General features: G+C 39.1%; 5 protein-coding genes across 5 annotated transcripts; 3 read left to right on the top strand and 2 right to left on the bottom strand.

Annotated features, from left to right (window-relative positions):
* Window positions 1-5718: 5718 nt before the first annotated feature.
* On the top strand, window positions 5719-7756 carry GCK72_008824 (uncharacterized protein; the record flags this gene model as incomplete). Its single annotated transcript, XM_003107532.2, has 4 exons — window positions 5719-5895; window positions 6081-6374; window positions 6465-6584; window positions 6995-7756. The coding sequence occupies 4 exons, from the start codon at window positions 5719-5721 to the stop codon at window positions 7754-7756; spliced, it is 1353 nt and encodes a 450-aa protein (XP_003107580.2).
* A 581-nt stretch (window positions 7757-8337) lies between these two features.
* Window positions 8338-9970, top strand: GCK72_008825 (uncharacterized protein; the record flags this gene model as incomplete). The annotated part of the gene is made up of 5 exons (XM_003107587.2): window positions 8338-8623; window positions 8671-8774; window positions 9090-9272; window positions 9324-9512; window positions 9665-9970. 5 exons carry the CDS (start codon window positions 8338-8340, stop codon window positions 9968-9970), a joined length of 1068 nt encoding a protein of 355 aa, XP_003107635.2.
* Window positions 9971-10047: 77 nt separating this feature from the next.
* On the bottom strand, window positions 10048-11357 carry GCK72_008826 (uncharacterized protein; the record flags this gene model as incomplete). Its single annotated transcript, XM_003107498.2, has 5 exons — window positions 10048-10320; window positions 10646-10801; window positions 10874-11020; window positions 11071-11223; window positions 11274-11357. The coding sequence occupies 5 exons, from the start codon at window positions 11355-11357 to the stop codon at window positions 10048-10050; spliced, it is 813 nt and encodes a 270-aa protein (XP_003107546.2).
* A 1539-nt stretch (window positions 11358-12896) lies between these two features.
* Window positions 12897-15466, top strand: GCK72_008827 (uncharacterized protein; the record flags this gene model as incomplete). The annotated part of the gene is made up of 4 exons (XM_053727067.1): window positions 12897-13108; window positions 13153-13472; window positions 13520-13601; window positions 15160-15466. The coding sequence occupies 4 exons, from the start codon at window positions 12897-12899 to the stop codon at window positions 15464-15466; spliced, it is 921 nt and encodes a 306-aa protein (XP_053586644.1).
* Window positions 15467-15766: 300 nt separating this feature from the next.
* Window positions 15767-19112, bottom strand: GCK72_008828 (uncharacterized protein; the record flags this gene model as incomplete). Its single annotated transcript, XM_003107496.2, has 7 exons — window positions 15767-15878; window positions 16015-16119; window positions 16755-16880; window positions 17175-17441; window positions 17493-17594; window positions 18778-18891; window positions 19000-19112. 7 exons carry the CDS (start codon window positions 19110-19112, stop codon window positions 15767-15769), a joined length of 939 nt encoding a protein of 312 aa, XP_003107544.1.
* Window positions 19113-23007: the final 3895 nt, after the last annotated feature.

The following is a 23007-nucleotide window of genomic DNA, read 5'->3' on the forward strand; positions in this document are numbered from 1 at the left end:
GTAAAACGTGAAAAAGAGGCACTCGTTGAGTTTGGAGCATCATATCTCGACGGGGCTCAAACGTATTAGCTCGGCACAGTTGTTACAACCGCGCTCTACCGAAACCGAAAAAATTGTGAGCGAAATTGAGAGACTCAGAGAAAAAGAGACATTTTTAAAGGCCATTTCGGTGGAGCGCGGTTGTAAGAACTGGGCCGAGTTATTATAAACTTTTTTTCAACTAATGCAATATTTAATGAATATCGATTAATATTTTGATAGTAGGAACTCATATACACCGCTTTGAGCTGGCTCAACAGGATTCAGGATAGCAGCACAACCGCGCTCTACCGAAATGTTTTTCTTACAATTAGAGCGCAGTTGCTAAAAAAGAGTTAAACTATAAACTATTAGAAGGAGGTGATACAAAACAAGTTATTTGAGAATTCAAGTTTCTTACACATTAAAGTTATTTTTTCAGCAGGAGCAACCTAAGTCAGACGAGTGTAATGTTCTAATTGTGCACCCGTCTTCAATATTTGCTCAGAAAGTGAGCAAGGTGTCAATGAACGTGTGAGAAAACGAGGGGGACTAATAGTAGGGTTAGTCATTCAGAAACGAGACGAGAAAAAAAAGAAAAAAGTTCCAAAAACGGTGATTTTTTATTCATGAGCTTTGGGACCACTGCTACTGGATGTCTGTCTGTGAGCTGGTGAATCCGGATTTCTTGGAACAAAAATTCCAGAAGCTTCTACTACTGTAAAACCTGTAATAGAGGCGCACCTGTTAGCAAGAGTTTGAAGCATCATCACCCTATCTTGATTTTCTTTAAAAGTATGGAAATGTTTTCAACTGAAGAAATATTCTATGAATATTAAGCTATATTTTGTCAGTTTAAAGTTCTTTGATATTTCCTTTGGGAACCGAGATATACCGCCTCAAACAGGCACCGCTAATTGCGTCTCTATTACAGCTTTTTCGGTATAATGAAAGCCACGCACACACACACACCCATCCCAAATAAAAAAAATCATATGCAAATCAAGAAAAAATCGATAAAAGTAACAAGGGTACCCCTGGGCCTGGAGGGATGGGTTCGGAACGTGGGCGGATCTGCCAAGTGCTCTCCCGCGGGCTCTTCTGCTCCAACACAACTGCCAATAGTCTTCTCCTCTTCTAACTGAGAAAAGAGAGAAAAGAGATAGTGTAGGCGATTGGAAAACGAGTGAAGAAGTGTAAAAGAGAGAGAGAGGGTTACACCTGCTGGGAGCATCTTCAAGAAACAGAAAGAGTAAAAAGATGGGCTCTCCAGCCAGCAGACATCAGAGACCGATGTGGAGAGAGGGGATGGATTACGAAATGGGGACGGGATCGAGAAGTGTCGAAATTCTGGAGATCATGGAACGTGGATGGGCAAGTTTTCAGATTGAATATGAATTGAGGTACAGTACTCATTGTTTTAATTTCAGAGATTACGGTTGCAGAGAAATATAGTCTTGGTGGAATCAGCAGCATCTCACTGACACAAGGGGAACTTCAGAAATTACGGATTCAGAAAACAAACTTCACCTATTTTCATCGAGAAACATAAAAAAGGGTTCTGAAATAATAAGAGTATGATATTTCTATGTTATCAGTCGGAATCTTTTGTAATTCAAATTGAAAAATAAGAATCTCCTGAAAAATTAGAGTAATAGTGCAGAAAATTAGAAAATTAGGATTTCTTACAACTGCGCTCCACCGAAATCTCCTTGAAAAAATGTCTCTTTTTCTCTGAGACTCTCAGATTCGTACACAATTTTCTCCGGTTTCGGTAGAGCGCGGGTGTAAGAATCGTGTCGTGTTAATAAGTTATCCATGATGAAAATTTTCGAGTAACGTACTCATATTTAGTATAATCTTTCATAATAACAGCTCAGTTTGATTCAGATTAATTCAGATTTAAAAGTTTTAAAAATTAAAAATTCCTAAATTCCTTGAATCAAGTGAAAATGTGAATCTTTAATTGAAAAACTGTTAAACTAGGCCATTTTCCAAATTTAAACTTATGATGTTATTCCTACAACACGGTTCTTACAACCACGCTCTACTGAACGTTTTGAAAATTGCGTGGGAAATTGAAATACGCACAGGTTTCGGTACACAGGTGAGTCGCGAACGACCCGTTACGGATGCACCGCAAGTCGCGCGCGGTCCGCATAGGAATCATATGTGGGTCCGTTTGCGATCAGTAACGGATCGGTTCGCGAACGGATTGAATGTAACGGCGAGCGCTTCCTCCCTTCTATTTTTGTTCTCATTTACTACAAAACCCCCGTTTTTCCAGTCAAACCATACAAAATGGATATTTTATTTTGTTTATTCTGAAAAACGATTACATTTGATACATAAATACATAATTACTACATAAATAAATACATAAAAATCACAAAAAATGGGATAGTTAGGTTCACAAAATTAAGTTCGAATCTGGGACGGAGACGGCGGATGACTTCTGATTTGACCGTTCTTGTACCCCTGAAATCGGAATATTGAGAGTACGGTACAATTTTGTAGCTCCTTTTACCGCATTATTCCATTTGAACTCTGCACCATTTCCCTCGTTAACTGCCGAAATTCTGAAAAAATTGATTAAAATATTATTTTGTATTGGCGATACTTACTTCCATTGTTAGTCGTTTATCCATTTTATGCAGCTGGCGGAGGCCCGAACGTCCATCTTTTCCTTCTGTCGCCGTTAATCATTTTCTGAAAAGTAATAAATTTAGTTCCATGGAAAGTCAAATGTATCGACGGCTTCCGATGCAATCCTCATGCGAGTAAAATTTTTTTAAGCAAGATTTTGAACGATCGCGAATGAAAAAAGCTCAAAATTAGAAAACAAACAAGAAAAATAAATAATTCAGCAAGAAAAAAATAGATGGAAGAGGGTGCAGTCTTTAGTCCCTCAGACCTCAGCCATCGGTAACGGATCCGTACGCGAATCCGTATACCATCCGCGCGCGAGTCAATTGCTTTTCCACGCTAAAGTGCAGAGCCGTATTCTATCCGTTCGCGATTTTTGGAAACGGACCGTACGCGACTGGCCAGTCGTGAAAATAGCCGTAACGGATCAGTTACGGACCAGAAACCTGGTCCATCCGCATACGGTTGAAGCGCACTTTACCTGTGGTAAAACGCGCAATTGTAGAAAACTTGCTGCACTGATAAATTAGATGGCCATTAATTTTCTACCGAAGAAACAATGAAAAACAGAAATTCAAAGTTCAAAAAACACGAAAATGTGATTTTCCATATAAATATCCAAAAATTAAAAAAAGGAATCCCAAAAATTCACAGTTCCCTAAAATCCCCACAGTAAAAACACAATCAGAACGATGACAGAAAAGAATTCCAATTTCAAAACCTTTCTTCAAAAAATAAAACAAAATGACTCATAGACATACTACATTCACCGCCCCCACCCTTCTCCTGGCCTCTATCCATCAAATCGATAACAATCTGATAAACCAAATTGGCCTGGCATAGAATTGAGAAGCCAAAACCAAAAAGAACACCAATTGAAGAAAAGAAAATAGGGGGGATCGGAGTGAGATGACAAGAAGAGACATCTGGTGCATACATATACTAGTACCCTCTCTCTTTCTCTCTCCTTCCAACTGCCCTTGTGTGTTTAATAGCGGAATGGGAAAAGAGAGAGTGTGCAATCGGATGAGAATCAGACACAATGAGAAAAGAAGGGGTCGACTGTGTTGGGGGATGGATGGATGGACGGAAGGGGGCCTGGTACTTTTGTTAGGGAGAGAGAAGCAGTTGGGTGGGAGAGAGAGAGGGGGATATAGAGATCTCTTGGCTACCGGTAACTTTCGATTTAGCCAGTAGGCAGGTTCCAGAATTGATATAATCTAGGATCTTCAGTTCCCGACCACACCCTTCTAGATCCTTGGAAAAGATAAGAACCTTTTTGAAAATTTACTTTTTGGGTAGTACTGGACCATTCTAATATGAGCCATACAAAATACTTAATTTTTGTAGTCGATAACTTAACCTTCCCTTAAAATTATGATAATCACAGTTTTCAGCTAGAAAAATGAAGTTTTACTTCAACTGATCGTAACTTTCCTATAATGCGCTGGATTGAGCTGTAACTTGGCATTTTGGTAGTTTCGGGTCTGGATAATGAGAATTTCAAGTTGTTACCTCCTAGATCCTAGCCGTTTTCGAGATCGAGATCAAAAACTTTCGTTTTTGTGCATTTATCCATTGCCATGGTAAACAAAACTTTTTTTCTTGGAAAAAACCCAACTCATTCCGAAATAGTATATGAAATTAATTAAGGAGGAATTTCTATTTTAGGCTTATCAATTTAAGGCTGTAAACTTTTTTAAACTGGTGAAAATGCGCTCCATCGAAACTTTTCTCAATTAACTGCTTTGCTATCTGACCGGACCACACACTCACCTCTTGAAACACATAGTAAAGCCATGGAACTATTAGAAAGCGCGCCGAAGGTGCGCCAGAAATCTCAATTTTTACGGTGTTAGAGCTATTTGACTCAGATTTATTGAACAAACTCTTAAAAAGCGTTTTTGAGGTTTCTGAGTAAAATTTAAATACTAGGAAATGCGCCCAAGGCGTGTCAGATCTACCTCAAAACTTTCAAAAACCGCGTCAGAGGAACGCCAGCCATCTTGCTATCTCACCGGACCACACACACCCCTTCAAACATCTACTAAACAACTATACATCAGAATCTAAAAAATATTTGAAAATGACAGAGAAGGAGAGAAAAGTCTCTGGAGAGTTATCATCACTCAACATACATACTTTGATGGGGGTTTGTTGAATAAAAGGGAAAAATGCCGACTTTCTTTTGGTAGTTTTTTATGGGTGGGAAGGAAGGGAGAGATGGGAGGAGAATGATGAAATGTTTCTTAAAATCTGAGGAAGATGGAAGTTAATTAGAAAAAGGATTAGAGAAATGGAGAGATCGGAAATCAAGTTCTAGTTTTCCAAAGTTGGGATTCTAGTCCTCGATTTGAAATATTATCGAAAATTTAAGTTCTTACAACCGCGCTCTACCGAAACCGAAGAAAATCGTGTGCGAAATTGAGAGACTCAGAGAAAAAGAGACATTTTCAAGGGTATTTCGGTGGAGCGCAGTTGCAAGAACTGTGCAGAGCTAATAGACACTATTTAAATTAGAACCAATCATTTTAACGAAATTTCTAGAAATAAAAAGCTATAGAATTCCACAAACAATCAATTCGTGTCGATGTCACCTCCAAAACCTGGCGTTATTAGCTAATATATCATAACTTTCACCTCATTTTCACTTTTCTCCGTTGATTTCCACCCTAATCGGTGGATTTCTGGTTTTTTCGAATGATATGCGATGGGAATTACTGTTTCCTCGATGATTACACATAAATTTTCGGGAAAAGTCTCGAAATACTGGTAAGAACCCTATTATTAGATGGTAATTTATTCATGTTCAATAAATATGAAAACCCGGAAACTATGCGGCTCTTTTGCAAAAACCACGCGCGCGCGTTGCAAAAAGGGGCGTGGCCACGGAAAACCGATTATTTTTGCAGTTCTTTTACCACATTTTAACTCAATTCTGGTCTTTTTGCACGACTTTTTTTTGATTTTTTGATTTCTCACGCTCCAATTATTCATTTTCTCTAAAATTACAGATAAATCACTCAATATCGGGTAATTTTAACCGCTTTCATCATGAAAATCACCTGGATTTTCGTATTACTGGCCATTTTGTGCTGCGGGTTTGCGACAGCGGCGACCGATGACAACGAGTTTGCCGAGTTTGAAGATGAATTCATTGAGAATTCTGTGACGGATGCTCCACCAACACAACAGGAGGATAGACGGCCGGTGCCACCAATTGTTGAACAGGTAAATTTTTTGAAATATTTTTTCGCGAAAATAAAAAATACAGGAATAAAAGATAGGTAACACCCTGTTTCAATAGTTTTCCAAGTGTTTTATGCAATTTTTCTGGGAAAATTCAATTTTATAGCTTTTTATACACCATTTTTGCACAATTCCTCGCTCAAAGCCATCTAAAATCTTTTTCTCAGAGAGATGACTTTGATGACGATGATTTCGGAGTTGTCGACGAAGAAGACCACGAAGAAGTGGAGAAAGTGAAGGAGACTGATCCTGATGAGCCAACTCCAGTTCAATCTCTGAAATTCACTGACGTCCCAGCTCATTTCCGTTCAAACTGGGCATCATATCAAGTCGAAGGACTCGTTGTACTCGTTATTCTCATCTATCTTGTCAATTATATCATCGGAAAGACTACAAACTCTTCTATCGCTCACGTCGTTTTTGAAATGTGTCGGCCGACTCTCGAGGAGCAATTTTCTGTGGTAAGTTGGAATTCTAGAATTCTGCTCTCGTTTTGATAATCTAGCTTTTGAATTTAACAAGAAAAACCTCATGTACTTGTTGTTTCTTAGGTCGGAGACGATGGAATCACCGAATTGGACAAACACGAGACCCAATTGAGAAGAGACACCGACTCCACGTTCTCCGCATGGTGCAGTGGACGTATCAATGTGAACTCGATGTTTTTACAGGTAATTTGATGGTATTAGTAACAGTTTCGGCATGAAATAACCATACTTGTAGACCGGGCGGAAACGGGCCGGCGCGTAGCTCGCTACAACCTGGGTTTTATGGGCTGAAAATTATACGAAAATGTAGATCTTAGCGAGCTCTATGACTGTGACCTAATGCGGGACGGATAGCGGATAGGCCGGAAAAAGTGCAAAAAACGCGAAAGTGGCTTAAAAAATCATTCTAGCCCGGCCCGTAATAGGTTTCAGACATAGAGCTCGCCGAGATCTACATTTTGGTATATTTTTCAGTTTATAGAATTGCGTTTTAAGCGAGCTACACGCCGGCCCGATTTGCAAGTATGGAAATAACGAGAAAAATTGCAAAATTTCGAATTTTTCTTTAACTAGCCACATTTTCTCCGTTCCAGATGAAAATGCTGAAGCGCCAAGATCTCGTCTCTCGTGTCATGGACATTTTCGATCCATCCTATGACAAAATGACGATTAAAATCCAGTTGGAGGGTGGAAACGACGTCGATCCACTGATTTTCGCTGTCGGAGAGAAGAAAATCGCCTCGAAAAATTTTAAAGAGATGTTCGACCTGAACAGTTACGTATCCGAGAGAAAGCAGGCGGCTCAACAATTGAATCTTCCTGCCACGTGGCAACTCTACGCCGATCAGAATGAGGTTCTCTTCTCGATTCTGGAGCCAGGAGTGGTGTCGTTGTTGAAGAAACACGAGGAGGCCATCGAGTTCATTCACATCTCCGATCAATACACAGGACCAAAACCAGCGGAGGGAGAGAGTTACACGAGACTTCCAGACCCACAACGATTCATGTTTGTCTCGTTGAATTTGAAGAATTTGGGACAGGATGAAGAGTCGGCAACGGAGATTTTGAATTTGGTATTCTATTTGATTGATAAGGTGAAGAAGATGAAGTTGAGTAAAGATGCCAAACAGAAGGCGGAGAAGAGAAGAAAGGATTTCGAGGAGGCATTCTTGAAGCAGACTCATCAATTCAGACAAGAAGCTGCTCAGGCTAGAAGAGAGGAGAAGACGAGAGAGAGAAAACAAAAATTGATGGATGAGAACGATCCGGATAGACAGAAACGTCTGGAAGCGAAGGAAATCAAGAGAGAGGCGAAGGCCAAGCAGCCAAAGATGAAGCAGCTCAAAGTGAAGTAAATTATGGATTATGTGAAGGAATTGTGCTGGAAATTTGTTTTTCAATTCGAAAATCTAGTTACTTTTCTTGCAAATTACCTGCCTCTATAGTCTATAGTCAGTTCCTCCGTCTCCAACTTTCTTTAATTTATATAGCTTGAATTTATGTAACTTGATAATCATCTCAATGGTTTTAGTTTCTTAATTTTCCACATTCCCTTCCATTATTCTTCTCAATACTGTCAGCCAATCAGCTCAATTAGGTCCTTTTTTGTCTTTATTATTATCTTCTCAAGTCATCATCATTGTTACCATTTCTTTCTCCACAAAATTCGATCTTTATTCAAATTTTTCTCTGTGAATTGTTTCTTGTATATATTTGCATGTATTCCATTCCACAGAGGAATTATGCAAAATAGCGGGGAGGAATCCACTCGAAAAGTGAATATATTTGATAGTATATATATACATGTTCTCTTTTAATAAATTAAATAAGTTATTTTTACTCGAAATAGGGAATTTACTAGATGTTAGCTTCGAACTGAACGATAATTACCCTCTTTCATGTGAATTTTACTCGAATTCTTACTTTTAGTGAAAAAATGTCGAAAGTGAACAACTTTCGACGTTACAATCCACTTATCAATGAGTGGATTATTGTAGCGGTGAACCGGATCAATCGACCATGGCAGGGAGCAAAGACAACGGTCTCTAAGAATTCAGAAGACACGACGTCTTCTGATTCAAGAGCACCACCAGAAAAGAACCAGTTGGCTCCTGGAGGTGTGAGGTCTTCTGGAGCAGTCAATGAGGAATATCAGAGCACTTTTGTGTTCGAAAACGACTTTCCGTCGTTTACAGAGTTTGAGAAGTGTGCCGGGGAGGAGGGTTTGTTAGGACTTTTTGGAAAGGGATCAGAGTTTTCATATTTTTAGAAAATGATGATTTATTCAAACAGCAAGAAGTTCGAGGTGTTTGTAAAGTGATTTGCTATCATCCGGATAGTAAATTGACGTTGGCAACGATGGATTTGAAAGAGGTAAAGGGTGGAAACGCGCTCTATTGAGAATTTGCTCTGAAGCATGGAAAACAGCAAATTTTGAGAATTTTAAAAAATCTGCAAAAAGTGAGAAGAAAATGCGCTCCATTGAGAAATCTAGAACAGGATTTACCGAAACGTCCGCCTTACAATAGAGCGCGAAAAGCAAGTTTGTCCATTGCGAACTTTAAGAATTCAAAAAAGTCTGGAGAAAGTGGCCGGAGCCTGTTTTGCAATGTGGAAAAAGCTTGAAAAAAATGCGCTCCATTGAGAAAGCTGAATACAATAGAGCGCATTTCCACCGTTTTTTTCCAGGTCCGAACCGTAATCGATATTTGGAACCAGCAATATGTGGAGCTGTGCCCAAAATACGATTGGGTTCAAATATTCGAAAATCGTGGTGCCGTAGTCGGTTGCTCGAATATGCACCCACATGGACAGCTGTGGGCGTCCAATTATCTTCCGAGTATTCCGTTGAAAAAGCATCAAAGTCAGAAAGTAAGAAAAAACTGAAAAAAAAACAACTTTTTAGAAAAAAATCTCTCCCAGAAATACTTTGAAAAACACGGCGGAAAAGTGATGCTAATGGACTATTTGGATCAGGAAATTGCGAAAAATGAGAGAATCATAATGAGAAATGAGCACTGGACATGGCTGGTTCCGTATTGGGCGTTCTGGCCGTATGAGACAATGCTTCTGCCGAATCGGCACGTGGAACGCTTCACTGATTTGGAGGAGGTATGTAAACTCACTTGGCTTCACTAATGGGTGATGCTGCTTAGCTCACCCGGTAAAGCTTTTGACTCTCGTGCGAACACTCCCGAGTTCGGTTCCTCTCCGCATTCTTAGTTTTTTTTCTATTTTACTTTACTTTTTTTCTCGATTTCCAGACCGAAAAGCAATCGCTCTCTTCAATTCTCCGAGATCTTCTCATCAAATACGATAACATTTTCGAATGCTCATTCCCCTATATGATGGGTTGGTCCGGCGCACCAACTGGCTCGTTTCTTCAACAAGATTGCTCATTTTGGCAGCTCCATTTGTCATTCTTCCCACCACTGCTCCGTTCGGCAACTGTTCCGAAATTCCTTGCTGGTTATGAAGTGTTCGCTGAGAAACAGAGGGATATCTCACCGGAAATCGCGGCGAAGACGTTGAGAGAGATGGATGGGGTGCATTATTCGAAGAGGAATTGAATTTTATAACAAAATGAAAATTTAAGAAAAGTAGCAACAACAAGAACAAAAACAATTACAAAAGTAAATAATTTAATTCATTTCTCCCTAATAAACCGTGCTTGCACAAAAATCCGTGGCGCCTTTAAATTCTTCTGATGATTGATCGTCATTCGGTGTAAATACTCCTTCCGAACACATCTGAATCCAGAATTCTCAAAAAATCCGGTCAACTCGTCCAAATCGAAATAATAGGCGCGAGTGCCGTCTTGTCGAACATAAAATCGATCGGAAATCCGTGCTTCTCGACCGAAACGAATCATTGCGTGGTCGTTGATACCGTAGTCGCGGACTACAACTGAGCCACCGATCTGGAAAAATAAAAATTGTTCGACTAGTTTTCAGTATAATTGAGCATTTTTATTGGGAAAAAATTGGAAAAAAGCTGAAATTTTCGAAAATTATTAGCTCCGCGCAGTTCTTACAACTGCGCTCCACCGAAATGCCCTTGAAAAACATCACTTTTTCTCTCAGTCTCTCAATTTCGCACACTATTTTCTTCAGTTTCGGTAGAGCGCGATTGTAAGAAGCGTGTCGTGCTAATAGTACAAATTTTGCGCATTTTTCTGAGATTTTGTGCTTAAAATTGGTGTTTATAGCTGAAATATTTGCTACACAAATCCAAAAAATACTAACCTTCACCAAATTTCTCATATTTTCAGCAGCAATCTGCATTTTGTCCGGATGAATTGCAGATAATACAAAAATTAGTGTAGCCAGATCGACTTGTTCGTCAAATGGAGATGAAACTGATGGGATCGACAAATCTACGACAGAAGTGGTGACAGGGAGCTGAAAAGAACATTTTTCAGATTGATTTCACTGAAAAATATTGGAAAATGTTTCATTTTTCGCAGTTCTCACCTTCAGCTCTTTCGCCCTCTCCTCCAACAATCTCACTGCATTATCCGAAAAATCGAATGCAAATAATTTCAGTTTTGGAATTTCAGCGACTAATGGGAACAACATGTTACCGACACCACATCCTGCTTCCAAATATGAGATTTCTTGCTGAAGAAAAGAAAATTTAGAGGGAAATCAACATAAAAACTAGAAAAAACCTCGAAATCAATATCGGGACAAATGATTTTTAAATCTTCTGCACTCCAATTCCGGTCTTTGAAGAAGTTATTCTTGTTTCGATTATAGAATTTATCCCAATTCTTTCGTGCTTCAATTTCCAACTTTTTCTGCTTGAAATCGCTTATATTTGTCTGAAAAATTAAAAAGTTATAGATTTTGAGAATTTTAATAAAAAGTTGACCTGTTTCGCCAGCTTTTCATGATCATCTTCAGTCAATTCTCTTGAATTTTGACTCGAAAAACTATAGAATCCTTCTTCCGTCATTTTTGATGAATGGGAGAGCTGAAAAGAGGTAAATTATGATTTCAATAGAATGATTATATTATTGGACGTGTTTTAAGAACAAAAAATGAGTTAAACGTAAATATCCGACACTAACTGGGGGTTATGCAAACGCGCCCCGTTGCACCACCCACACACCCATATTTTTAATTATCAAAAAAACCCCACACATAGGGAGCTGCCGCACCCTCTTGTTTCAGTGCCTCGGTGGCTCAGTGGATGAGGGTGCGGCTGGTAGTCAGTAGGTGTTGGGTTCGAACCCATGCTACCGAAATTTTTGTTGTTGATATTTTTAAACATTAACTCTCAGTTTTTCAGTAAGTTAGGAACATTTTTTCTGCTTTTAAAGCCTGTCGGATGTCTTTGGAAATTATTATTTCGAGAGATTTTTACTTTGTGCCTTTATTGAAGTTTCTTCTAAAATTTTTGATATTTTCTTGGTGTTTTTTCTATATATGCAGGATTTCTGACCCAGTGTCAACTGGTTACGAAACTTGGGGGACTTTAGCTTTATAATTCTATAAATATAGTCAAAAAATTTAAATTTCGCGCCTGTTTTTAGAGTTCAAAAGAGCGTGTTTGCATAACCCCCAGTTAGTGTCGGATATTTACGTTAGAGTCAAAAAATGAAATATTTTAGTGGGAAATTCAAAAGAAACACGGCAAAAAATTAAATAAAAGTTGGTTGAAAAATGAAATAAAAACAACGACACTCCGATATTCCGCTGGTTTTTGCGCGGTAATTTAAATTGCAGTTTTCAATTAAAGAGGTTTTCCTCCATGGTTTAGCTGACAGAAACCATCGAATGGAGGCCAAATTTGTGTTAGAGTTGAGTACAAAACTAAAAATTGAAAACAACCACGGAACCTTTAAAATCGCATAATGCAATGAATTGCTTAGTTTGTACATATAGAACGGTGAAAAGTTTCTAGTAGCTCTCGAAATGGGACGTCCTACTTTTTTCCGGGAATTTTGTAAAACTGTCAGTTTCTGTCGGTGAATATTGAAACTTTCACAGAATCTGAAGACATAGCTAGGGACGCGATTCCCAAAGTTTCAAAAGAAAACGTTTATTTTTAACCGTTTTATGACAATCCGGGGCGCGCGGGACGGGGACGCGGGACGTCCCAACTCGTCCCATTTCGAGCGCTAGTTTCTAGAGTATCAGCTTACATAATATAATGTTAACCTCCCCCAACGACACTCCGGTATCCCAAACATCCTTATCTTATCTTACCCACAGTAACCACAGTACACCCCACTATCTCTCATGATATTTTGATCTCGCAGTCTACGTGACTTTTAACACTTTCCGTACTAACCTACAAGAATAAAAAACACTATCTTATCATATCAGAGGCACTAATTGTCATCATTTTCGTCAGCCGTTTTAGAAAGGAGGAGTGTTGGTCAGTATATATATTTGGATTGCTTTGAGTTTGTGATTGTGCTCTGCTTGTATTTTTTCCTTGACACTTTTCAGTTCTAACCATTTCATACACAGTTTTTTTCAGAAAAAAATGCCAAAAATAGCTATCGTCCAAGCTGGAACAGTCCTTTATGACAAGGTGGCAACCCTTGAAAAAGTCAAGAAATATGTCGTAGAGGCATCTGAAAACGGAGCGGAACTTGTCCTTTTCCCAGAAGCTTTCATTGGTGGATACCCGAAATGGAATAATTTTGGAATCACAATGGGAACGAGGACGCCGGAAGGGAGGAAGGAATTCAAAAGGTTTGATTTTTCCTTGAGTTTTATTTACAGTTTTTGTATTCTAGATACTTTGAAAACGCCATTGAAGAGCACGGTGAGGAATCCAAGTCGATTGAATCTCTTGCCTCACAGAAAAACATCCATATCGTGATAGGAGTAGTCGAACGAGAGGCGTCTACTCTCTACTGTTCTGTACTCTTCTACTCACCTGATGGTTATCTCGGAAAACACAGAAAACTGCTGCCAACTGCTCTGGAAAGATGTGTATGGGGACAGGGCGATGGGTCGACTATGCCAGTTTTCAATACAAGTGTTGGAAAGATTGGAAGTGCGATTTGTTGGGAGAATTACATGCCATTGTATAGAATGACACTGTATAATAAAGGTGAGCATTGGGAAGATGAAGATTGATTGTTTCGAGAATGTTTTCAGAAGTTCAAATCTACTTGGCTCCAACTGTTGATGATAGAGATGTCTGGTTATCCACAATGAGAACAATTGCATTGGAAGGAAGGTGGGGGTTTTGAATTGAGAGTATGAGAATGGTTGTACAGCAGAGCTGTGCGGAATTCCTTCCTTCGACTTCCTTCTTCCTTCTTCCGGGTTTTTTCCACTTCCTCATCCTTCTTACTTCTTCCTTTAAAAAACTCCACTTCCTTCTTCCTTCTTCCCTTTTCGAAAAGTTTACTTCCGCACAGCTCTGTTGTACAGATTCATAGCATACTTATCAACCGGGTCAAAAAGGGCCGACACGGGCCGGCGCGTAACTTGCTTCAAACTGAGTTTTATGGGTTGAAAAATATACGAAAATGTAGATCTCGGCGAGTTCTAGATCTCTGACTTACTACTGGCTAGAGGCCTGGTCGTTGATGTGTCACGGGCCGGTATAAAGTACCAAAAAACGCGAAAATGGGCAAGAAAGTCATTCTAGCCCGGTTCGTGGCAGATCATGGATTAGGCACCCGGCCCTTAAATGCATAGTTGTCAAGGCCCGGGCCGGCCCGGCAAGGCCCGCGCCGGGCCGGTAGAAAATTTTCAAGGCCCGGCTTCAAAAAATGTCCCTTTTTTTCCTAATTTTTTTCGAAATTTTTTCAATTTTTGTATCGAAAATGTGACCAGTTTTTACTATTTTTCAGATTTTCTTCTAATTCTGAATCATAGTCGAAAATTTGACTTTTTCCCAAAAAAATTCAAAAAATTTGAAAAAAATTGAAAAAAATTGAAAAAATTTGAAAATTTGACTTTTGCGCCAATTTGCCCGGGCCTTCGGGCCGGGCCTTGACAACTATGCTTAAATGTCACAGATTTAGATCTCACCGAGATCTACACTTTGGTATATTTTTCATCTCATAAAACTCAGTTTGAAACGAGTTGCGCGCCGGACCTTGTCCGTCCATGTCGGTCCGTTTCAACCCGGTTGACAAGTATGATTCATAAGAAATTTTACACTTTTCTAGTTTTCTGTTGAAAGTGCAAAATTTTAAGAGTGAAATTCTCGAGAATGTTGACTTTTGTAATGACCAAACCCAAAGCTTCACTTTTCTACTTGATAAATTTTTTGTACCGTTATTTCCTGAAGAGCTATTTTTGCCAAAGTTAGTTATTTCCTGAAGTTACACAGGAAAACTGTTTATCGAAAGTTGGCTCTAGTTTTGTTCGCGATTACTCTTACAAAACGTTTCTAACTACTAAAATAAAGGTTTTGGTTAGATCTACGCAATCAATACTGTCAGATTATGTGTGAAAACAGGGCACATTCTTAAAATCCGTCATCTCTATCTGAAAACTACAAAATTCGACATCCTCTTGAACGATATTGTAGTTTTTGTTACTAGATAAGTAGTTTGGAATCAAACTGTAGTTTTGAGATCAAATGCGTTCTGAATTAGTCCAGCAGTTAGAATTTTAGGTTCCTGTTTAACGAGTTTTCAGTTTAAAATATTTTGATGAGTTACGGATCTTCCGTTGTAGCTATCTGATCCTTATCAACCTTTCGTGTCAATTATTGTACGACAGGTCGCGAACATAATTGATTTTATGACGCATCAAAAATCTCATATCCCAACTTCCAGGTGCTTCGTTGTGTCTGCCTGTCAATATCTCAAAAGCTCCGCCTACCCATCCGATCACCTCCTCCGTAAAGAACATGGAGATGACACTGTCTTGATCCGTGGTGGATCTTGTGCAGTGGACCCTCTTGGAACAGTCCTTGTTGAACCTGATTTCACTCAAGAAACTATTCGATACACAGAATTCGATCTCTCAGACATTGCACTTGGAAAAATGGATTTGGATGTAGTTGGCCACTACAGTAGACCAGACGTCTTCCAGTTGACAGTCAACGAGAATCAGATGAGTACAGTAACCCATAAGGAATGAATTTTTGAAAAATTGCAAATTTATTAACCATATAACTCTATAGTCTTGGAGTGAATGCACAATTCTGACTTTTTACAAATAAATCTTTGATCTTTTTTTTTGTTGAAAATTTGTTAGTTGGTGTGAGTGGGGCACTTCTTTTTGTGGGTTTTTTGTCGATCGCGAAAAAAGTAAAATTAAAGAAATTATTAGAGAAAGGAAAGGAAATAAGAGAAAAAGAAGCGATGACGTGGCAGGGAAAGGGGAAAAGGATCGATCGAAATTCGATGTGAAAAGAGAGAAAAAGAAATGAAGAAGGACTTAATAATAACGTGACCAGCTGGCAGTGGAGCTCGTATAATTGTGTGGACGGTAGCTGTTGAAGTGGCGGAGATTACTGTTACCGTAGTACGACCAGTACCATGGAGCGGATCTGGAAATTGTTCTTTGACTTTAATTGTACCGAAATTTCGAAATGTTTTATTTTTTTATTTTTCAAAGTCTTCTTCAAGTTTTAAAAAACTGTTGCTTAACCAGTAATGTCATGACTACGACCAAAAAAAACTTACGTTGTTCCCAGATACTTTGTGTTGTACATGTATGAGCTCAAACTTTTCGGACGACTTGCGATATCAAAGTGGGTCTCGCTGGCAAGGTAGGAGTAGCCGGAGTAACTGAAACAGGTAGATGTATGGTGATGTTTTGAAGGGTTATCGGATTGGTGCTGTCCCAAATTAGGACTGCGCCAAATTCAATTCGTTCAAATCAGAACCGGTTGAAAGAATGCTAAACGTTATATTTAAGCCATTAGACCTAGATTTGGCGGTTTTGAACTGTACCAATTCTGATCAGTCCGGTTCCGACTTGGGTAGTTCTGATTAGGGGCCGTCGAATTTTCATGTCTCTAATTATCTTCAGCTCGTCAAGACGCTTTAATTGACTATAATCATGTCTATATTCGAAAAAATGGGTCCCACCACAAGGCGCATGGACTAAAATTTTCTGACAAGTTTGAAATCTCCGTGTGTGTATTAGTCTATACACCGATTTTCAGCTCAAAATCTCTCAATGTCGTAAAATCTGGCGATCGGTGTAGCGGACTTGGCGTTTGCACAGATTCGGCGCCACCGTAACCCCAAAATTTGAATGTTGAGTTAAAAAACTCCAAGAAAAAGCTTATAGGGGTGTTTAGATGTGCGGAATCTTAAAATGCGGGATGGCTAGCCCATTTCGAGTAATTACGCGGCAGTTTGCTTTTATTTTGAAACCTTTGTTTATCAAATTTCAGTCTTTTATGCTTCCCACTCACCCTCTTCTCGTCGTGATCGGCCGTGATTCTGCAGCTAACTGTGGTGGTGTGTAGACTGGTGTGAGTCCGTAATTTCTATCGAATGAGTATGGTCGTCTGTAGTCTCCCTCTCGTCCGTATACATATCTGAAATTCAAAGTTCCCTTCAAAACATCTTTCTCTCGTATTCTTTATGAGCCAAAAAATCAGAATGTGGTGCTGTTCCAAGTTTCTAACAACATGCCATTTGACATGACACCTCACAACGGCCCGAATTGTTACACAAAGTTTAGAGGGGTCGGGGAGAGAGCGATGGGGATTACGAACAGAAAAAAAGAAGAAGATGAAAAGATGAACTTGTCAAAAAGAGGATGGCAGAAACCGAATGGCATGTAGCCTCTGAGAAAGTTTCTCAGAGAAACTGAACAGATCAAAGCTCACTTATAAATCGGGTAGCTCCAAGTTCTGAGTCCAAAAGTGTCATATTTTCGGAACGGTTCGATTTCCGATCGATAATGAATATTTGTGTGATACGGAGCGGTGACGGCGGCCAATGGAGTTCTCGAACGATGAAGATTCCCATCGTTGACGTGTTCGACAGAGGCGATGTCACGGACTGGAGTGTAACTACGACGGACGTGAGACGCGTAACGCTTCTCGTTGTCCACTGGCGTGTTCTCTCTGGACCATCTTGACAGGTATTTTTCCCTGGAAAACGGAGATATAGTTGGAACATACTGAGTGGTTGTGCTGACAAACCTAGAAATCGAGCTGAGATCGACAGATCTGCTGCGGTTGAAACGGTAATTGTGATATTCTGGCATGACTTCCAAACTTTCGTCGAGTTCTTCTTCGGTTAATCTGGAAATTGGGAAAATGTGGAAAATTGTCGAGAGAGTGAGAAAAAATTATTTCAAAACAAAAAAGCTTATGAAGCCATCTGCATCTTTCGTAATTTGCATCTGGGTTCACATAGGTCATTGTTTGAATTCAGTGAGAGTTTAGAACTCAATTTATTTCTAGTCAGTATGAAAAGTTTTTGCAACCGCTCTCTATCGAAACTGGGAGACTGAGAGACGCATATTAAACACAGTCATCCAGAGGATTTCGGTAGAGCGCAGTTGTAAGCCCAATGCTGCGCTAATAATTACAAAGGAAATTCGAAAAGGTGTTCAATATTATATCCAAAAATCCATTTGAAAACTCAACCTTTAGAAAAAAAGATAAAAATAATAAAACGGCCAGGCTCAAAATTCTTACCCCGTCAGTGTTACCTCCTTTTATTGATATCAATAAATCGACTACATTTGTTTGCTAATAATGATGCTCTTCATCCATATCCGGTCAGTATGGAATTCTTACAGTACCGCTCAAAACATGATTAACTTTGACAGTTTTAGTGGAAAATGACCAACTTGGGCAATGTATAAGGAATCACGTGATTGTCCGCCAAATTGGATTTTGTATGTGCTGGACAGAGCAAAAATAGCAAATCATTTTTGTAGTTGACCATTTTTTTGTAGGGAGACTTCCTTGAAAGTTACAGGTCATCAAAGCTATTTCTCCCTGAAACCGACTAATTTCAGTTCACATTACCGAATTTTTTGAGCTGTTCACTTTGACAATCTGTAACTTTTAAGATAGAAACCTACAGAAAATGGTTAACTACAAAAGTAATAAGCTACTTTTGTTCTGTTCAGCCCATACAAAATTAAACTTGTCGGACAATCAAGTGACACCAAAACAACCTATCAAACTCGGTAATTTTTAACTGAAAACAGCCAAATTTGATAACTTTTTGAGCGGTACTGTATCATTTTGTATCTTAAACAATTTATTCTCAATTCCCTCCAATCCACTTCTATCTTAACTTTCTAACAATTAATCCCATCTCCTCCAATCCAATAGATATATTTATCAATAAGTCTTGTGTTGTTATCTTTATCCTCCAGCCAGTCAACTAAGCTCCCACTCTCTCTCCCCCTCTTCACTTGTTTACCACCCCCCTTTACTTTCTTCTATCCCTTATCCCTTATCTCATTACCTCTCAACACAAGGTGCCGCTGCAAGACCTAACGTGTACTTTCGGGCTAACTGCTCCCACGATTGTCCACGTGAATCGTCAAGAAGCCGTTTCGCCGCCGCAAGTGCGTTGGCTCTGAAATTGGTGAATTCAGGTTTTAGAGAGTTTTGAGAAAAGTGAAACTTCAAGTATCACAGAAATCAGAAATGTGACGAGAATTTCAATTCAAACCGCCCGTATTACCTAGTTGGTTCCGATTCAAACCGATGACCAATCGGATTTTTATCTTCTGGTAAAGGTGGTAATAGAGGAGCATCTTCGAATATTGGATCTAGTTTTACAGATGATGCCACCATTATTTTTGTGAAGTTATAGGATTAAATGACCAGGAATAAAGTGAGGGAATATAGTTTTTATCTCAAGATTTCTTTGAGTAACAGAGTAACTTTTCTGGGGTGGGATGGTATTGAGAGGAGGGTTTGAGACACTCCGAGCTCTTTTTTCTGTTTGCGGATAAAGGGAGAGAGATAGTGCAGGGGAGATAAGAGACACGGTCATTGTATGTGTTGTATGTACTTTTTTTGCAACAAATGGAGTTTCGAAATTGAAATTGATACGACGGGTAACAAAAGAAATCGGATGTAATATCACTTGTCTGCGGCTCTGCGGGGGATGTTTATCTGGTCATTAGGACTTTTAACATCTTGTTGGCGGAGCAGTGAGTCAGGCAGATTTCAACTTTCTAGAGAATGTAGGCTTACAGTACCACTCGAAAATTTTCCAGCTATCAATTTCGATGGACTGTCATAATTTTCTATAGTCAACCCAAAGAGTAGTACTCCTATTTCAATAATATCAAAAACAACGAAGCACTAAACAAGGAATCCACACCTTTAAACGGGCATGTCATAATGTTTTATTATTCCAAGGACTTTACTTTTGTAATGTTCTTAAAAAAAGCATAAAGCTGCATTTTTGTAATTGACATTTATTTTGAAAACGTGCTTTCTAGAAAAGTAAATCCAGGGTCCTCATCTTTACACAATTTTATTTTGCATGAAAGCGATTCTGGTCGTAGACATAATTGTTCTCTAGGGTAAGTCAACACAAAAATTAGCCAAATACAATAAGAAAGATCTAGACGTGTTCCAAAATACAGTACAAAATACATTGACAGTTGGAACTATCATAGTTAGCTTTTAGAGTTCGTCACTTGTAATAGAAACTGGGGAAAAATGTTGTTATCTGAACCTAGTACAGTATCCAAGAGCACATAACAAACTAGCTATTGTTTAATAGAAAAACTGATCAATATGGAAAACAAGGAGTACTACCTACTAAGTCCTTGGGGTTACGTAACCTCAGAGAAATTTAAAGGTACAGTAACTAAGAGAGAGAGAGAGTAAAAAAACAGTTCTTATTATCGGTTAGTTGAAAAGCATGAAGCCTTGCAGTTTTGAACTTTAACGGTCTGGAAACAGTGCAGACACACACAGGAATAAACAAAAACAAAACTTGTTTTCCGCTATAAGTTCATTTCGAAAAAGCTTCAGTTATGTAGGAAGATTCTGGAAACTTATATAAAACGAAAGAAAAAGGAAAAAGAGCCGTGGCATTGCGTCCATCGAGAGTTGGCACACCGGGGCACATGGCTGATAATGGATCAACAACAACAGGGGCTCTCTGAGCACCAGAATTCCCGTCGCTTCTCTCCTCTTCCTCCTTCTTCTTGTCCCCCTCCTTCCCCCCCCCCCCCCAACCAACACAACACAAAAACGCCTGAAATTCTGTCAATGAGAGAGCATTAAGATCAGAGAGACTGCCGACGAAACGCAGACGGAGAAATTCTTTAAACTCCTGCTTGAGGCCTTCGCACATCCCCCGCGTTTGGTCGATGGAAGTGGAGGAGAAGAAGACAATGATGATATGAAGGGGGATAGAAGGAAGAAGAGAGGAAGATTTTGATAGGTTCTCAGGTGCCAATGCGATTAGTAGTGCCGAGATCATTCGGGGTGCCAATTTGAAAAGAAGATGATGAAGGAATAAAAAAATGAGTAGGAGAGGCATGAAGAAACAGATGTGGGTAGTATATGCAAAGTGGGTGCACACAGATGTTTGGTTGGAATCTGAATCCGGGGTTTAAGTTTTGAAGAAGTGGAATATGTTTAGACACGAATAAGAAGGAAAATGAGTTGATTTTTGAATCTTCAATGTTGTAACAATGGCCTCAAAGTTGGTGTCCATTGATGTTGTGATAGTCCAGGTGTCCAAAAATCAAGTTCGAATTTTGAAAAACCTTCAGATCTGCTAAACTAGACTTGCAAAATATCGGCCCAAAGCCAAAAAATGAGCACAATTGTTCTCAAAACTTTCAAAATTTTCATCAAAAAAGTCAAAAACCCTATGTACGCTTTGTTTTATCGATATGTAAAAACATAGAAAACATTTCAAAAAACAATCAAATTCTCGAATTTTTGTACTGTGACCTGGGCCGAGCCGGGCTAGTGAAAAGTCTCAAATCGGCCCAGCCCGGCCGGCCCGCCCTTTGAAAGTCTGGCTAAAACCGCCATATTTCCACAGAAGCCTTCCAACAATCGGTCTACAAAATCACTCAAAAAATTAATTATTACGTGAATCGACCTCGCCCTTTTTTTGTGATAAGATCCACCCTAGTGACCTTTTCGTGATGATGTGTCGATAATAGATTTGACAAAAATCAGTCTCAAAATTTGAATAGCTACAACATGTCTGAAAAAAGGCCTGCAAGGCCTAACTGTCTGAAAAAAGACCTGCAAGGCCTACCTGAAAGAAGTCCTGTAATTCATCATACCCCTGTTCATAATTCCAAGGTAAGTACCTCACCTGTTCACCTGTTTTTACCTAACTACCTTTTTACCGTACACCTCTTTACCGTAAGCCTAGTTACCCGTACACCTGTATACCGTACGTCTATCTATTTGGAAAAAAATTGAAATGAAAAAATGAAATTATCCTGTTTTTGGATATTTTAACGAAATTCTGATACATGAACAGAAATTATCCTGTTTTTGGTTATTTTTATGAAATTTTGATATATTCTAGATCGGGAGGATTCAAACCCGCGTCTACTGAGGTATCCCTCAGCCCGGATAAGTATAGACCTCACGCAGCGTAACTGACCGTGTCTAACCGGACCCGACACAGATAAGAATGGTGGGGGAAGTTAATCGAAATGAAATTATCCTGTTTTTGGATATTTTTATGAAATTCTGATATATGAACAGAAATTATCCTGTTTTTGGTTATTTTTATGAAATTTTGATATATTCTAGATCGGGAGGATTCAAACCCGCGTCTACTGAGGTATCCCTCAGCCCGGATAAGTATAGACCTCACGCAGCGTAACTGACCGTGTCTAACCGGACCCGACACAGATAAGAATGGTGGGGGAAGTTAATCGAAATGAAATTATCCTGTTTTTGGATATTTTTATGAAATTCTGATATATGAACAGAAATTATCCTGTTTTTGGTTATTTTTATGAAATTTTAATATATTCTAGATCGGGAGGATTCAAACCCGCGTCTACTGAGGTATCCCTCAGCCCGGATAAGTATAGACCTCACGCAGCGTAACTGACCGTGTCTAACCGGACCCGACACAGATAAGAATGGTGGGGGAAGTTAATCGAAATGAAATTATCCTGTTTTTGGATATTTTTATGAAATTCTGATATATGAACAGAAATTATCCTGTTTTTGGTTATTTTTATGAAATTTTAATATATTCTAGATCGGGAGGATTCAAACCCGCGTCTACTGAGGTATCCCTCAGCCCGGATAAGTATAGACCTCACGCAGCGTAACTGACCGTGTCTAACCGGACCCGACACAGATAAGAATGGTGGGGGAAGTTAATCGAAATGAAATTATCCTGTTTTTGGATATTTTTATGAAATTCTGATATATAAAAAAAATTGTCCTGTTTTTGGTTATTTTTATGAAATTTTGATATATTCTAGATCGGGAGGATTCAAACCCGCGTCTACTGAGGTATCCCTCAGCCCGGATAAGTATAGACCTCACGCAGCGTAACTGACCGTGTCTAACCGGACCCGACACAGATAAGAATGGTGGGGGAAGTTAATCGAAATGAAATTATCCTGTTTTTGGATATTTTTATGAAATTCTGATATATAAAAAAAAATTGTCCTGTTTTTGGTTATTTTTATGAAATTTTGATATATTCTAGATCGGGAGGATTCAAACCCGC

The sequence above is a fragment of the Caenorhabditis remanei genome, chromosome III (assembly GCF_010183535.1).
Source record: "Caenorhabditis remanei strain PX506 chromosome III, whole genome shotgun sequence".
NCBI classification, from domain to species: domain Eukaryota; kingdom Metazoa; phylum Nematoda; class Chromadorea; order Rhabditida; family Rhabditidae; genus Caenorhabditis; species Caenorhabditis remanei.